At 43.3% G+C, this 17,853-nt stretch overlaps 1 protein-coding gene and 1 long non-coding RNA gene across 4 annotated transcripts in view; one reads left to right on the plus strand and one right to left on the minus strand.

The window, feature by feature from the left end:
• Positions 1 to 2,656: 2,656 nt before the first annotated feature.
• On the minus strand, positions 2,657 to 11,839 carry LOC143139868 (uncharacterized). The gene is made up of 3 exons (XR_012990468.1): positions 11,431 to 11,839; positions 3,867 to 3,996; positions 2,657 to 3,098 (listed from the first exon to the last, which is right to left on the minus strand). It is a non-coding gene; the product is annotated as an uncharacterized LOC143139868 (long non-coding RNA).
• Positions 11,071 to 17,853, plus strand: part of mta1 (metastasis associated 1) — a 35,518-nt gene continuing 28,735 nt past the window's right edge. For 2 of the 3 annotated variants that reach the window (XR_012990466.1, XM_076300681.1), the window contains exon 1: positions 11,072 to 11,485. Coding sequence is in view for 1 of the 3 variants with exons in the window: in XM_076300681.1 (XP_076156796.1) it covers positions 11,458 to 11,485 (28 nt within the window). In the remaining 2 variants the exon portion in view is untranslated. Of the gene's footprint in view, positions 11,486 to 17,853 lie in introns of all 3 variants that reach the window. The other variant, XR_012990467.1, reaches the window with a different exon arrangement.

Genomic DNA, 17,853 nt, shown 5'->3' on the forward strand with positions numbered 1-17,853 from the left:
ACTCTGTGTGAGTTGCTGTTCTTGCAGCTTTGCTCAGCTGCATTGCATGAACTGTGCGCAGTGGGAGGAGACAAAACTAGTCAGCAAAAGACAGCGTGTAGAGGGCAGGGAGGTATAAGCTATAAGGTACAGGGGTATATAGGGCCTTGAGGGGAAACAGACCGAAAAAAAAATGAGCTGGCATTTAAAAGGCTGTTGAGGAAAGATTGAAAAGACATCATTATCATTGTTGCAATCCAAGAGTGTAAAAGGATTACGTTCGACACAAAAGCGTGTCACGCAAAACCCTATTTCACATACAGCATCTCTAAATACTCCTAAGATGAGTCTTCAGAGTGACCAGGTCACGGAGAAAGACCAGACAAAGTAGCCTACTCATCAAATTCAATGTTCAATAGAACTGATGGTTGAGGGTGATTGATCCATGGTTGGTACAACATCTAAAAATGCATGACAGTAATGCTTCCACAGAGAGTGTTTGTGAAAGTTTCTACCACCTTCCTAACAATGTACTCCTGATACAGTAATCTATACAATATTATCCAACCCAAGAGCTACACAGCTATCCCATTTTGGGGAACAGTAAGATCTCTGGCGTAAGAGAAGCATCTGAAAGCCCATGGGCAGAAACACATTCACAGTCTGAAGCATTGAGTCAATAATTAACTACATTAACTTGGTCTGTCTCCCTGTCAATCCAGACTAACACTTTCTAAGAATGATGTAATGTTTTAGTGAAAGGGTAAGTTAAAGACAAGAATGTTTACTGTGTAATACACAGCAGAGGTTAAGAAAGACCAGTAATGTCCATTGAATATTTAAAGGCACTCCCAGAATCAAATCAATTTACCAATGCTTAAAAGTTCTGATGAAAACTAAACTGATTGTTACTGCCAGTTACATTTTTTCCTCAAACTGAGATGAACTCTATGATGATTGCTTATTGGGTTTATAAGAATCAAATCAACTTACCTATGCTTAAAAGTTCTGATGAAAACTAAACTTATTGTTACTGCCAGTTCAATGTCTTCCTCAAACTGAAATGAACTCTATGATGTTTGCTTATTGGGTTTATTAAATAAAGAAGTTCTGCAATCTAGCCATATTATGGTTGGTGAAAATTAAATTTGCTGTCGGCAATGATACTACTTGAATTATGAGGATACTTTGGCATTGAGATAAACTAACATTATTGACTTCAATCTGCACCACACAAACATTTTCTCACCCAAAGTCAGAATTTCTGGAGCACCTACGTCTGCAGTAATCTATCCCACACATTGCACAACTCCCACGTCCGACATATCCCTATCTCCCCCACTTTAATCATTCATATTCCTGTCACCTCAGACACACACACACACACCTCGTCCTGCTTTTTCACGTCATATAGAGTTTTACTAGTTACTATACACAAAATCACACACTGCCCCACCTCCGACGCCTGCACATTCATACATACACCCACGCACACACTCAGACAGGCCACCGTCAACAAATTTAGCAAATGGAGTTAGGTTTCTTGAATGAACGGGTGTACGCCTTTGATTAAGACCACAGGCAGTTGAGGAATGTGAGGGGATGCATGAGTGTGGTGAGGGCGTCGTGCATATGTGCATGTGTGTTAAAGGGTGTGTTTTTGAGGGCATGTGTGCATAATGACCAATGAAGATTAAGTGTCTGTGAACTGAAAATGTGCTTCTGCATGTTGCTAAAACTGAGAATGACCTTTGTTCCCTGCTGCCTGTGTCTCATTATGTATAGGTATGTGTATGTGTATGTTGTTTTTGACTAAAAGACTAAATAGCAAGGCCAAGCGGCCTAATGGCCTCCTAAGGCAGGGACTGGGGGTTCAAGTCCCATCTGGGGTGCAGCAGAGCATAGTGGCATAGCAGTGGCGTGCTGGTTCCATAACCCAGAAGTCGAGGGATTGAAACCATTCTCTAAAGCTTTATGTGCCACTCTGATATTCGGTTATTAAGTCCGACGTCACAAGCCCAACAGCTTTTTCGTTGTTTACTAGCACAGCCAGCTGGTTTTCGCAACTTGTAAACCTTGTCACCATCACCTCCATTTTAGTAAGAGTAAAACAAAATTGTTTAACTTTAACAGAGTAATTACTGAAGCAGTGCAGACAGATGATATAGTTGATGATATAGTATAGGTAATGCCCAGGCTTCCGTGAAAAATAGGATTTTATTAGGTTGAGTAGTAGTAGTAGGATGACAATTGTCTTAAAGGCTACTCTGAATAGGGAAAAAACAATCTTTATTTTACCGTCTATGGAGAAAAACGTGTGGCTCTGAAAGCCGTTGAACCCGGAAAGAGAATTATTAGCACATTATTGCATCATGACTTAATAACCGAATAGTTTCACACAACTTGCCTTTAACAATTCACAATCTGACACCAGGATGTATGACAGATAGCGTTCAGTGGGGAATGTGTAGCCATTTCCGTGTCCATCTATGCGCATAGGTTAGTGGCACCCAGACTTTGGAACAGTCCTTCCTATGACATCAGAAAGTTTTCAGTCATCAGTTATAAATCAAAATAAAAACCTCTACCTGTTATAGTTACCATACAATGACTATACCTCTTCTTTTCAGTTTTTGTATGCTTTTATTTATTCACTTTTAAACTTTAAAAATATACAGTGTGCTATGGTAATTTGGAAAGACTACGCCTATTTACTTTGTGTGATGGACATGGAAGAAAATCTGAGGAAACTGCTTTGAACCTCACTTCCACCTCCAAGCAATTGTTGTCAATCAAGTTGTGGTGCAAGAGCGTGAGAGAGAGAGGGCAGTTCTTCACATGGCAAAGCCAGAGTGTGTCTCCTGGGATCAGACAGAGGTGTATAATTAGCATCATGTGAGAACATTCAGCTGGGGAGAGGAAGAGGAAAAGGGGAAGAGGCCTTGAGGAGAGCCTGGACTTCTGGAGGAGACACAGGTGGAAACACTAGCAAAAGGTCATGGAGTGGAACAGTGCAGAGGGAAAGAGGTGTTTCTGGGTGGGTGGACTGACGGCCTCTTGGCTGTCTCAGGCTGCACACTGCGCTCGCTCGTCCCTGGTCCACGACCCTGTGGGGTTCACTAGTGAGAGAAAGTGGAATAGAACATTATGTCCAATATTCCAATATGTGGTTTAATGTTCTGCATTTCTCATTAGTAGGTCACTTTGATACTAAAAGTATGATTCTATGTAATGACTGTATTGTCTGTACTGTCCCTGTGTATATCTGTGTGTGACTGTATTTAGAGATAAGCAGGAATATTATGACTTTGCAGTGTTTCACTGTTCTGCATGGCTGCGTCATAGCTATCTGCTCCGGATTGCCAGGTTGCCACTAATCAGAGTCTGATTCAGTGTAGTCCACGTGGTATGGGATGACCAACGCCATCTCCTGTCAGCCTGGAAGGATACTTAAACCCTAACTATTTCCTTAGTCCATAGTTAGAGCAGCTGATGGATCTTTAGGTGAAGTCATGCTGTCTCTCCCTTGATGCGCATCATTGTAAATAAACTCTGTTCCTGATTTTTCATACTATTGGTCTGACTGGGTCTCTATTAAATCTATGGTATCAAAATTACCATCACTAGCAAAGGTCATGGAGTGGAACCGTGCAGAGAGGGAGAGGAGTGTGTGAGTGTGTTTGTGTACATAAGTGCAACCCGTATGTGTATATGGTTGGTTGTCCCATCTTGACTATTTTCAATCTCATTAAGTTTATAAAGGTGGAGCTCATTTGTGCTCCCAGGTTGTGTTCTTTGCATGTGTACAGTAGGTTTAATGAGGCAAAATCTCAGTTGCAGCATTTATTAAGATCCTATAAAAGGTGTAGATGAAGATAAGTATTTACTGGGGGAGTGAGCATCAGCAGCACCGTCTCAGTGCCCATGGAGGACACGCAGGTTCGATTCCGGCCTGCGGTTATGTCCCATCCCTCCCCATCTCTCTCTCCCACTGACTTTCTGTCTCTCTCCACGATCCTGTTGATATAAAGGCAAAAAGCCCAAAAATATAAAAAATGAGTATTTACAAATAACCTGTTAGTGAGACATCATAAAAGTAAAGACTTAGTAGAGTGGTGTACTTTTATGGACATTGTAAATGCTGAAGTTCGAGAAGCATTGCCAAATGCATTCTACTTCAAACATATCAACACATATTAACTTCTTCATGCAGAATACACCTATACCTAAACTAGGATGTTCTGCTATCAACCCTCCCCCTTGCATTTTAAGCAGTATATTGTGTAGAAAGAAGGTTTTGCTTTTAGAACAGTAATACTGTGAGTTAAGAGTATAAGAGTTTGCAGACACTGATACAATCATGGATGGAGTCAGTGCATGGAAGTCTCAAGCAGTGCATGACATTGTCTTGAATTTCCCCCCTTGAAATAAAGAATCTATCTATCTATCTATCTATCTATCTATCTATCTATCTATCTATCTATCTATCTATCTAAACTCTAGTTAAATCCATAACATTTCTTTTGCACAGAGATGGGCTGGAACTAGTCAACTGCTTCTTCCACTGATAGAGTTGTTGTTCCTCTCAGGCTGTCTCTCCGTGTTCCATTTCACAGCTCATTTTGTGTGTCACTTGATTTTTGTTGAGGTTTACTGACACCTGCTAATGCAGGATTTACATGTCACTCCTCTATTCATCGATTTGTCCTCCTTCTTCCAATCCCTGATCTTTGGCACATCCTATTCTACTGCACTTATTTGATCAACTCTGTTTCCCCCTCTACTTTATCCCAATACTTTTCATTCACTTCAGTTTCCTTTGGTCTTTCTGTTCTAATTGAGGATAGTTTGATTCTTAATTCACATCTGGACCAAGAGCAAGCCTATGTTTTTTTGGCTGTATGTCAACAACCTGAAAGACACAGCAGTCAGTAACTCACTTTAATATTGTGTATTCATATGGAGAGTCTTTTTGGCATCCAACTTAATAATGGAGAGTATATATAGAAGGTAATAAAATCACTGGTGTCTCTCCAGAAACAAAATTCAATTTGCAGGAGAGAGTGAGCAGTGGGGCGGGAGGGAAGAAATAACAAGAGGGAGAAATTATGAGACGGAGAAATAATGAGAGATCGCTTTGCTTTTGGATGTCAGTCAGCCAACTCAGCTCAGGAAGTGGGGCTGGCGATGACGTTGAACGGTCGGGCAGAGCTGGAGTCGAGGGTTGGAAAAAACCAACCTCTTGAGTATGCCAGGCCAGCTGCCATTCCACTGCCTTTCCTTTTTTTTTTTTAAATATCTCTCAAATATGTAGCTTCCAGTAGGCCCCACGACTCCCTCGCCAAAGGCTCCCAGTCTTACGTGAGCAGATGGACTGGGGTGCTGCTTAAACTATAGGAGGGAGGGGGATCAAACTGTCTGAGACTTTCCTCTCTGGGTGTGTCTGTCTGTCTGTCTGCCTATCTGTGCCTGGGACTTTCTCACCCTTCCCCTTGTGTTCGTCCGCCTGTCTGGCTAACTTTGCCTCTAGTGTCCTTCAGTCTCTTTCACAGGCTCGTTGTCTCCATGGGAGACTGCTGGAGTCTGCATTTCTCCACTGGGAGTGACTGAGGTCCGAGGCAGCTGTGGGCAGACAGCTGAGGGACATTCAGCCCACTAGCCTGGTGCCTGGTGCCCAGCCCAAGTATGTCTCCACTCCCTTCTCCATCCAGCCTCTCAACACCCACTCTCTCTGTTTTATTCTAAAATAGGACTTCAAATGCAGGATGGCAAACTGCCTACTGTAATGTATCACAATGGGGTACTTTTGAGAAAGTCCAGTAACATCAATGTGCTTAGTTGCCCCACACACCTTCTCAGCACTCAGTTGCGAATCAGAATTATATGTTGAGTCTGGTAAACCGGCGTTACAACATTTGACAACATTTCATTTCATATGTCAGAGAAATTAAGCACTTTTTTGTGGGTCTCCCCAGCATGGTGGTCAGGAGTTAAGATTATCTCCCAAAGGGTTTCCTCTCCACCCAAAACGGCCAACTGAAAGTGTTTCATAGATGTTACTGTTGGCCTGCCAAGTACCTCCCCCCCAACACACACACACACACACACACACACACACACACACACACACACACACACACACACACACACACACACACACACACAGAGAGACCAAAGATGATGATGTCACTGTGTTGGGGTCTATGAGACTGAGCTGTTGTTTTGGGTCTTAAATCTAATCTTTCCACATGTGACGAGCGGAAGAGGCGTGATAAACCAATTACTTAAGAGCTGCTTCTACTCTCTGTGATTGGTGCTCTGTCAGCCATTGAGGGAACGCGCTGGCTTCGGCCTGCAAGGCAGAGGGCAACAGAGGACATGCCGAGCCATAACAAACTGTATTCTTATTGCGCCCTCTGTTGGTCAGAATTATACTGCAGCCTGAACCAAATACATGAAGCATGACTAAAGCCCACATGTCCGCTGGCCAAAGCCTTCTTTTGATTATCTCCTCAGACATGCGTGCGTCCAGGAGATATGGGCGAAAAAGTCAACTGAAACAAACAACTTCTCTTTGGTCTGTGCTGCAGAAAACATGGGTAATTCACATTTACAATAACAATGTGGTACATAATATGTGAAGGCGATATACAGTATACCACCCTAAGTGAAAATATATCAATCCACATTGTGAAACCTATTGGTCTATGTTTTAGTTATACACTGTCTCACATTTTCTGGTTACATTAAGTAGCTCAAGAAGTGGATGGTAGATTGATCTGAACAATGGATATTCTTGTGGCAGGGTTGCAATGCCTTGCTTTCTACCTATTGGAATGATCCAATAAACAGCTCCATTAATCAACACTGACATTAATCAACAGACTTTGGAAAACCTTAGTTCACACCTCCTGTGAGAAGTGCTCACTTTTGCAACCTGTGTGATGGAAAGGAGAGTGATCTCTATGTAGAGGGAAGCGTAGGCCATTGCGGCGCTGTCATTTTTTCCAAGGTTTCACAACACCAGCTTCTGATCTCACTCACTGGCTGGAGGGACTGCGTCACTGCTTTCGGTTCCCATCTTGTTGCTGAGACGGCGCCATTTAAATCAATCCTTCTACCCTACCGCCATCCTTAACCTTGAGGGGATTTGAATGGGCATGAGGTGCTACAACACAGTAGTGTTTCATTTACGGGGGGAGTATGCTAGTTTTTTCTCTAGTTCTCTGCGTCTGTATGTAATTAAAACATGCAGTGGAATAGGAGGGGAGGGGTGGAGTACGTAGGAAAGACAGAGGGGGAAAAGGAATACATCCTAATTGATTTCTTCTGTGGCTCTTTTTTAGCTGTTGCTCTTAAAACGGAGGAAAGGCAAGAACATCTGTGGTATCCCATCTGCCGCGGCAACTGTACCTGTCTGTCTGAGTGCCTGCCAGTCTACCTGCATGTGTCTGAGTCTCTGCTAGACTAACTTTCTGCTGGCTTCAGCATGCTTCCAGGCTTTTGTTTGTTCTCTCTCTCTCTCTCTCTCTGTCTGTCTGTGCATCTACCTGCCTTCCTACTTGCTTCACAGTGCATGTGGTTGGTCAGTGTGTTTGTGTTCTTTTGTTTTGTTTGTTTTCCATTCTACATGCCATAATGCAGAATGCATAACAGTTTGTGTTTTGTGGTCTGTCTGTTTCACTCCTGAGGTGCATTCAAATTCACAAACGTAGACGAACGTTTGAGAACGTTTACAAACAGTTTTTTGTTTGCCTTGAATTCTGAGCGAACATTTTGTGAACACTTGCAAACAGTTTGAGGAGGTAGCTCTGAGAACAGTGGTGCTGGACATGAGCTGGAGCTGTTACCGTTACAATACACCGAATCGTTCAAATGTAACTGTTTAGAGAAAACATATTTGCCATGAACATTCGCTGCACTGTTTGCCAAATTTGAATGCACCTCGGGTATGGTTGTTTCTATCGGTCATTATATGCAGTTTTGATGGTCTCAGCAGTTGCAAGGGACATGGGGGAAATGAATTCAGTTGATTCATTCAGTTGATTTTCTGTCAGATGGTAGAAAAAGTTAGTTTTGTCATTATTTAGTTGTGAATCAAATGCAACGTTAAAAAATCCAGTGGTTTTCATATTGTGACACAGAGAAGCTCCTGATAAATATCTTTTTTTGGCTTTTTTATGTTATGTTGGGAGAAAAACTTCTACAAAAATCCTTGAACTATGACAGATCTAATGATTCCAACTAGAATTTGGGTGTGAAGACAGGGAGCAGGAGGCCTTCGGTGTTCATCAAATGAGTAACTCACTTTGTAGTCAGAAGGTGCTCTTTGGTCAAATATTCCCAACTTGATGCAAAGAACATTGATCCAGGGCACACTTCTTCATATTAAAAAGCTTTATTAATTGGCTAGTTCAGATAGAACAGATAAAATCATGCCAACATGTTTCAGCCAACATGGCCTTCAATTTGGGCGTCTTTGTGTGTCTCACTAGCTGGCAACCACTGTCATCTCTCTATATTTTGTTGTCTGGCTATCTGCCTGTCTGTCTCTTTGCTTGTCTCTCTCTCTCTCTATTTGACCATTTTCCTTAAACACAGCAGCAGCCTTGTTTTTTGGCGGAGGTTTAACTCATTCTGCATTGTGGAGGAACCCAGCACTGTGCAGTAGTAGTGGCTCACAGAGGAAAAACATCTGGATGGAGAGTGGCCAACTCCTCAAACAACATCCCTTTCATTGTGCGGACAGTGTTCAGATTACGAAAACTTATAATAAAATATGACCTGTTTTATGTTTACATGGTTTTATGTTCTTATGTCTGTATCCATGTGGCCTTGTGTTGGTGTGATACACTGATGACTGCATGGAATACAGACACTCTTTAGCAATCTGCAAGTACTACTGAATCTCTAGGTTAGAGCCTAACCTTAGATTCCACATTGTGAAAATGAGACAAAAGCTTAATTGGCTTAAATAAAACATACTCCAACCATAACACATATATTATGTCCATATGTATATGACTTAAATATGCTTAAACACTTAATACAGGCTGTCCATGGACACATACAGACAGGCACACTCCTTGGTGCAGTAGAATTAGCTTTGTTGTGTGTCTACAATAAGGGGGAGGTAAAGCCTGTAATTGGCTGAAAGGAGTCACATGACCACAGATTAAAGGCACCCCCTGGGTTTAGCTTTGTTTCAGGGCTTGGTGTGGTGTGGATCACATGCACACACACCCAGACGTATACACTTACAACCACACACACATGCACACTCACACACACACAAACACACATGCGTGCATCCAAGTATACACACACACACATATGCGTGCATGCGCGCACGCACACACACACACACACACATACCACAGCATTCCTCTCTTGCCCACATCCATGATGAAAACCTCTCTAGTAGTCACTCCCTCACATCAGGAAAAAAATCACCTCTGCTCCCTGACGAGAGTGGAGACCAAAACTGTGTGGGCCTCCATTCTCAATGTGGGCTTCAGTGACCTGCATCAATGTGTTCTGCAGGCAGATAGGCCGTGGGCCAGAGAGACACAAAAACGCCAATCAACTATCTGCTATTTCTGATGTTTCCGGAGCATAGTTATCCAGTAGGCCAAGATGAATTGAGGCTTCTTCTGAATGGGGACATGACCTGTGCATATCTTTAAATGTATAAGTCCGGTATATATACTTTTTTGATCCCGTGAGGGAAATTTGGTCTCTGCATTTAACCCAATTGGTGAATTAGTGAATCACAAACAGCACACAGTGAACACATAGTGAGGTGAAGCATACACTAATCCCGGCGCAGTGAGCTGCCTGCTACAACGGCGGCGCTCGGGAAGCAGTGAGGGGTTAGGTGCCTTGCTCAAGGGCACTTCAGCCACGGCCCACTGGTCGGGGCTCGAACCGGCAACCCTCCGGTTACAAGTCCAGAGTGCTAACCAGTGAGCCACGGCTGCCCTAATATAACATGATTACCCAATGGTTCCCCTTCATATGAATTTTTGACACCATAGCCTTTTGGCTCTAACATCAGATGGACTATGAGTGTTAGGCAGATATGTTCCTGACATACTGAGAGACCTTATTCCTCATTCCTCACTAGTCGCTACAACCACCAAAACCTATGAGCCATTTGATTCTTTGTGCTTTTGATGAAAAACTAATGAATCAGAGTATAGTGTAAGATAGTGTCCAGTGCTGTGTGTCAGTAGTGCAAGATATGTAGCGTCCAGTGCATGGTGATGTTGAATTTCTTTTCACAATTTCATAAAAGTGTATCATGAAGTAGGCCTGGCCTACTTCTCTATAAGATTATGAAAACTTGGATGTAGATGCCACGCCCAGACTCTCTTAGCTCAAAACACACACAAAACAGGTTATGCTACCTAATAGGATAATAAGAAGAGATGTGCTAGTTCTTAATTAATATGCTAGATCCTACTTCAATCAGGAAATGTCCTATAATACAGATAACTATCTTGAGAATAAATTGTGAGAGCAAAGGTAGGCTAGGCCTATAACATAATAGCCCACAAATTATGAACAGATGAAGCCTTTGACATTATAGGCTATCTAACCTAGTAATGAATGCCCCTTGAAATGTGTAATTAGATTATTTCTACAGATGTTGTAGCCTATTTGAAGGATGGACTACCATAATTGTGGACTCTCCTAATTGGTCCTAGTAGTGATGCAATAGAAATAGGCTCTTCCACAGGGATAAGATAACCTGCACTGGCTGGTAGACCTAGGCCTGGGCTGAATAGGCTAGGTTGTAGTGGACATGGCATTCTTTCTCATATTAGTCTATGGACTATTTTCTCTAGAATTAAAGCAAGAATAAAATTGGTCATACAAGTTTACCTATGATGGCATTATGGTAAACTTGTATGACCAATTTTATTCTTGCTTTAATTCTAAAGGAGAAAATAGTCCATAGACTAATATGAGAAAGAAACAAAGATAAATAGAAAGAAAGAAAGCCTATTTCTTCGCCAGTTCACTCAAAATAGAAGTAATTTAGGCAAGACAGCAGCAACAGTTGTTTACCTCGCTCTCGTTTTTAAGCCGAAGTCTAGCAGCAATTGTCTCTTCTTGGAGGAAGGCGGGGAGAAGCGGGTGGGTCGTGCTGCTCGCGCTGCCCCTGGTCCATCTCGAGTCCACCCCCCGGAGGAGGCCAACCCGTGACCGATTCTGGCTAAGCGTCCTGATGAGCTGCTTTGTTACGTGTTGTCCAAATTTTACGCGGGTTTTTTAGGTTTACCCCCCGCACTGTAGTGTTTTGAAAAGTGCGTCCTAAAATAGGTGCGCTGTCACTTTAAGATCCCTTAGCTAGTCTGCTTCGTATTGATCAATCCACCATTTTCCAACACATAGCACACTCAGCGGCAGTGGTAACACAGCGACGGCGGCAGCAGAAAGCCCTACCTGGAGACGCCAGGACCTGGGGCAGTCATGGCAGCCAACATGTATCGGGTTGGAGGTAGATCACGTTTTTGATGTAACGTTATTTATGTGTCCACAATGGCGTGTACGCCGATGTTTGTACGCCACAGCAGCTGCGTTTGTCCTTCCTCTTTTATTTCTCAAAGCTAAAGAGCCGTGTGCTGTAGCTACAGAGGATGATGATGGTGACTGAGAAGGGAGAGGAAGAGTGTCGGAACCAAGTGAATGGTCTTTTAAAATGTTGTCGTTTAAAATGTCTGAAGTTGTAACAAAATTAAAATTTTGTTTCACGAGTGCGAAAGCTCTCGGTTTGTTTTCTCTTAAATCATTAAGTCACTTTAGCTTTTAAAGTTAAGTTTGGTCTGCTAGCTTTGTTGGAAACTGCGTTTGACTGAGCAGACTGAGCCAGCTTTTTCTCGTCGTAAGTAACCACTACATTTCAGAAGATGTGAACTCTTACAGCCACCGTCTGTTTATTGATGGCCATTCAAATCGATGGCCATATGAGTAGAAAGCTTTACCATCAATCAAGTTATTAGCCATCATCACGGTCATAAATTAAAGAAATTCACAGGTGTGGCTAAACTTAAATGCCTAAATTATCAATCAAATTCCCTCCTGAACTGTTATGGCAACCACAAGGTCCAGAATCTGAATTCTTGATACTTAATTGACCTTTTAATACTTAAAAAGCTGTTCTGGTGTTTTTAAATCGTTGTGTAGTTCCTAAAATCTGCTTTTGTAGCTAAGCAGGTTCAAACTAATAGGCTAGCAGAGATCATGGGGTCAGAACCTCTGGGGAGGGGACGGACTGCCAAAATGTACCCCCAGGCAGTTTGGATCATAGACTACTCTGAGACTCTGAGACTACTCTGAAAGGCTATGCAAAATTGGATAATCAGAATTTCTTCCACAGGGTTATCCTCAGCAACATACATTTTGGCTAAATGAAGCCTAGGCTATATTTTCATATGGATGGTGTAGGCCCAGTTTGGACACTCACTGGTTAAAATACACTGTCATTTTTTTCCATGTTTATAGCAATGTTTTCTGGCGATTGAACTGTCTAGGTGTGGACTGAAGACCTAACAAAAACATGTTATAGAATTGCATAGAAAACTAAGTTCTTCAGGTAAAATAGAACCTACACCTTTAGGTACACCTGCACTTGTCTGTTACGATAGCCAAAGTATTCAAGTCTCTGATGTATCCACTTCTTAACTGTTACACATTGATGTTGACCTCTTGAGGAGGAGGTGATTAGAAGCATGAATAAGTTATTTTAGTCAAGTTGTTGCCAGGTCTGGCCTGCTGACTTCAGGAGTCATTGTCTCACCAGGTAGGACCTAGTCTACTCATCAGTTGACCTGAGAGGAGTGGTTATCTCCCCTTCTCCCCTCCTTCCGTTGATTTCAGCCATGGGAAGTCCTAGTGTTTTCTCCAACTGGACTCAATCCCCCCACCCTGTAACCTGTGCTTCATAAAGCAGATTAGAGGTGGTCTTCTTGACCTTCTAACTGCCTCACGCCTGATTGTGGTAGCTAGAGAAAGCTCCTTGTAAAATGCAGAGGAGCTTACCAGCTTTCTTGAAGGGGTTGCTTGTAAGAGAAGCCTGTTTCTCTCTGGGAGACACTGGATTTTTGGGATGTTGCTGGAAGAACCTGTGTATTGATGTGGCATACTCCTTGCTCAGACGCTGTTGTAGCATTGATTTTACCGGTCTATTAGGAGGATCATGGTCACTGGCTATCGGCTTTCAGTTGGCCCACATACAAAGGGTTTGTGTGAAGCTGAAATGGATTCAGGCCTCCATGGAAGCTTAGTCTGTGGCACCAGTCTGTATTTCCACTATGTTAGTTAGTACTGTTTTTGATCGAGGGGCAAGTGCAGTGGAGTGAAAACACCTGGGTGGGTGCAGCTGAGACACTGTTGGACTTTTAGGCTACTGTCTAAAGGGCTGTTCACTACAAGAATGATAACTATAATGATAACTGTAACCATAACGTTAAAAGCATCCACACTGACCAACGATAAGCAAAGTCTCTCCTTGTGTTAATGAATGTGATGGCGAAAATTTGATGGTTTCTAATTGGCTGTTGGCTTTTGGGGATCGCTCTGAAAGTGATCCCCAACGATATCATTCAGGCCGTTATCGTTATAGTTTGTGTGAATATTAACGAGAACGATATATTTTTTATAGTTATCACTATAGTTATCGTTCTGGGTGTGAACGGCTCTTAAACCTGCAGCTCCATGGTTGAAACGCCACCTGCCCGTGTTCCACTCTCCAGACCAAAGGCAAGGGACATTGGGGTCTTCGTCGGGTGGGAGCCCCAAAGCTTTACCGTCTGTGATTTCACCTTTTGGCTGGGCCAAAAGGGCCTGGCTGGGCTGGGTTGGGCTGGTTTGGACTGGTAGAACAAAAGGTCATTTGCGCAAATCTTTGCCCTACTTTTGTGACCGTGTGAGTAAAAGAAGAGAATTTTTTTAACTACATAAGCTTACATGGACATGAGTACTTTTGAAAGGTTTATTAGCCGTTTAGAATTAGACTATTCTCTTGTGTTTCTTTCAAGGTGAGGTCAGCGTCTCCTACTCACGGCTCGGCTTGGGAGTCCCCTCACTAGCTGTTAACTGTAACTGACTGATAAGATCCCCATATATGCACTGCCTGTTCAGAGGCAACATCAGGCAGCTATTCCACTGTCCCACCATCAGTGTGTTTGTTTGTATGGCTGCGATTAATTCTTTTACTCTAATTGAGGGTAATAGGCCAATGCTTTGATGTCACACTCAGCGACAGATTTGTGTTGAACTATAATGTTGTGATTTCAGAAAATAAGCATGCACAAACAATGTGTCCAAGGGTTTTTCTCCCAGTACAGTACTAGAAGATGAATGGGTTCAATTTGATTTCTTTAGACTTCTTTTTTGGGTGCCAGCTTCATGTAAGTGTGCATGCTGCATACTATTGTTGTTTTGCATCCTCCAAATATTGTTGTTGATCTCTTCTAATTGCAAGGTCAGGCTTAATGTGTTGAAATGCTTTGAGAACTCGGTCATTAGTGATTATTGTCACTATTTGTAGACATGAATGCTCTGTTTATCCTTGGTATTTACCTCAAGGAAAAAAAAACATAATCTCCAAGACCTCCCACTGGTTACAGGCCTGTCTAATAGCAACAGAAACATAAGATGAAGATATCTAATCAAATAACGTCACATTCAATATTACAGTGACTTCTAAGGGCCGTTTTTTTATTTTTTTTTTGTAGGGCTGCCAAAGAAAGAAACACCCATTTCGTCAATATGATGCATGAGCATGCGCATAAACGTTGTGCTGGTTAGCTAAGAGAAAAGTAAGAAAGAGAAAAGTTACTTTTATTTAGCTAATGAGTATAAAGCTAATTTCCTGTGGAAGAATGTATAGATCTTTGCATTAGAATGAGGCCATCAGTGAGACAATGGGCTGCAGAAACAAAGCCTGTCTGATCCCACAGTTTTCTCCCCACATCCTTACCCCTCCCGGTAGAAACTTCCTCAGGGTCCCTGAGAACAAACTGTAGAGAAGAGTCTGCCTGGGTTTAATTCGCTATTTGCACCATAACTTTGGTGGATGGACCTAGACATATAGCTCTAATTGTGTGAGCTATGTCTAGCTACCTTTTATAAATTGGGTTTTGTTTTTGGGGTTTCGTTTTTTTTTATTGGATTCAGTTCATATCATTCAGTTTCTCAGTTACTTCCGGTCCTTCTCTCTTCCCTGGAATCCCCAATGAGCTGGTTTACTGACCTGTGCTCTGGTTCCTGCTGGAGCGCCCCTCCATCTCGAGTTTCAGCAGGGCACGTTAGGTAAAGCCCCGGTGGACTCACGTGGAAACAGGAGGTCATAGCATCCACCCCCTCTCTGCTGGACTCCACTGTAAGTCCATAAGTGGATAAACCCATGTGATATGGTTCCATGTTATGTAAAAGAAACTCATTGGAGTTCACTTGCTACAAATTGAAGAGAATGCCACGGAACTTCCCAAACCAATGCATCGAGCTTTTTTTTTTTTTTTGAAAATGAGAGCACCCCCACACACACACACACACACACACACACACACCATCCCCCAACCTCACCTCCAGCTTCAGTGCAGGGCTGCGTTCGCCTCTGGGGCAGTGTATTTTATGCATTCGGCCTGTGCCTGATTGGGGGTGTTGTGTGTGTTAAGGAGGCAGGGGGTGTTTGTGTGTGTTGGGAAGGAAGGGGAGGTTTGTGTGTTTTGGGGCAGGAGGGGGTGGTGTAGGTACCAAAGGTTCTAGAGAGTGGGTCCAAGGTAGTCAGAACCCCTCAGTGCTGTTCAGTGTTGGGTGTAGTGCAAATATCTGTGGTTTTCTGAAAATACCATTCGGGCCGCTGTGGTCGTCCTGTGAAAATGAATGATTGGTGAAAAGAAACTGATGGCGAGACACTGAGATGCACAGAGAATGAAGAAGGAAAAGATGAGAATGAAGAAAGAGAAAGAGAGAGAGAGAGAAAGGAAGACTGACGGGAGCGGGGGGGGGGGGGTCCGAGAAAGAAAGGCCAAACACCGATAGACAACCAGGAGGTGAAGATGGACGTGAGTTTGCAGATGAAGAGGTGAAGATGGGAATTGAGAGAGGGAGAGAATGAGACACACACACATACACACACACACACACACACACACACACACACTCATTCACTCCAGCCTAGGCCTGTCCCACCTGAGATGGCTATCTCTCTGCCACTGGCCGGTGATTGACAGATTAAACACAAACCTGATCTTTTATTTATCACATGTCTTGCTTTGGCACCGCGGGCTTCCTTTTGTTTGGCTCGGTCAGGTAGCGCTACATGCGTTCTGATGAACTCGCCTCCCTGTCTTGACAGCACCGCCGCAGCGGGCGTCCGTGTCATTCTGGCCTGCGCTCGTCTCCCCACCAAGCTTCACATCAACTTCTCAAAGCCATCGCAAGAGCACTACTGCATTGGTGTTGAATTCTGCCTGGCAGTTTTTGTAAAGTCATTTTACTTAATATGCAAAAAACAACAAAACTCAACAAAGTCAAAGAATATGAGGGGAATGGGCAAAGGACTCCTGTCACTCAGTAGTGTGACTGCAGTGACTGCATGATGTGAGATGGATGCAGACCTGAAGTCTAAAGTGGTTTTCAGTGGATTGTCTTTTGGAACACACTGTGTCAGTTCGGTTTCACACCAGGAAAATGGGCTTCCTGAATGGAATGAAAGTAGTCTGGGAATGAAGTTCTTTGCAGTATGTTAATCTTCAGGGGCAAAAGATATTACAGACGTGAAATCATCTTGCATTTGGAAAACTGGAACATTTTACAAAACCTGAAAATCAATTGAATTCTATATGCAAGTACTACAGAAATATTGGGATATATAGGCAAATTAAGGCAATCTTGAATCAGCCATGCCAATGTAGGGGAGGAATGCATTTTAAGAGTTCAAAGCAGTGTCCTCTTTGACTGTATAGTTGTTTTGTTGTGGTCGAGCCTTTGTGTGCCAGCCTGGCACTTACTTGGGCAGAGTGGCAGACAGACCGACGTGCTCAAGCACAAGAAGTTTGGAGGGCGTCTCTGAACAGATGTGGAATAGCCTAACCCGCGTCTTGTGTAAAAACAACCCAGTTGCTGATGGTGTGTGTGTGTGTGTGTGTGTGTGTTTGTGTGGGAGAGAAAGGGTGGGCATCCGAAGGCAAACGGTTCATATTGCCATAGTAACCTCCATCCTCTAAATGAAGAGTTGTGTGTGTCTGTCTGTGTGTGTGTGAGAGAGAGAGAGAGAGTGTGACAAACAGAATGTGTGTTTTGTTGTCCCTCCACACCTTTGCTTTAGATTGCATCTGATTCTCTTCCTCTGGTCTTCCCTTTGTTCCTCTCCATCTCTCAGTCTGCTTTTTTGGAGTTTGTCTGTCCACCCCCCCCATCCTCTCCTCCTCTCCGCTACGTTCTCTCCTCCTCTCACCCCATCCTCTCCTCCTCTACCCCGCATCCTCTCCCCTACTTTCCCTCCTCTCCCCCTCATCCTGTCCTCCTCTCCCCCCATCCTCTCCTCTCCTCCCCCATCCTCTCCCCCTCTCCCCTACTTTCTCTCTTTCCTTAACCCTTCGTCTCATTATTTTGCCTATCTCTCTCCCTCTTTCTGGCCTGGTTATAATGCCACTCTGCCAATTCTCATTCTCTCTTTCTCTCTCTCTCTCTTTCTCTCTATCTCTCTCTCTCTCTCTCTCTCTCTCTCTCTCTCTTTCTTTCTTTCTGTCTCTCTCTCTCCCCTCCATCTACCATTCTGTTTGTCTGTCTTTCTCTCTGTCTGCCCCCCCCCCCACACCCCCCGTCTCTCGGCAACATACTCGGATTGGATCACAGAAA

Source organism: Alosa pseudoharengus, unplaced genomic scaffold (genome assembly GCF_046254945.1).
Source record: "Alosa pseudoharengus isolate Yale_2024_CS ecotype anadromous, Long Island Sound unplaced genomic scaffold, YU_APseudo_1.1 YU_APseudo_1.1_scf_22, whole genome shotgun sequence".
Classification (NCBI taxonomy): domain Eukaryota; kingdom Metazoa; phylum Chordata; class Actinopteri; order Clupeiformes; family Clupeidae; genus Alosa; species Alosa pseudoharengus.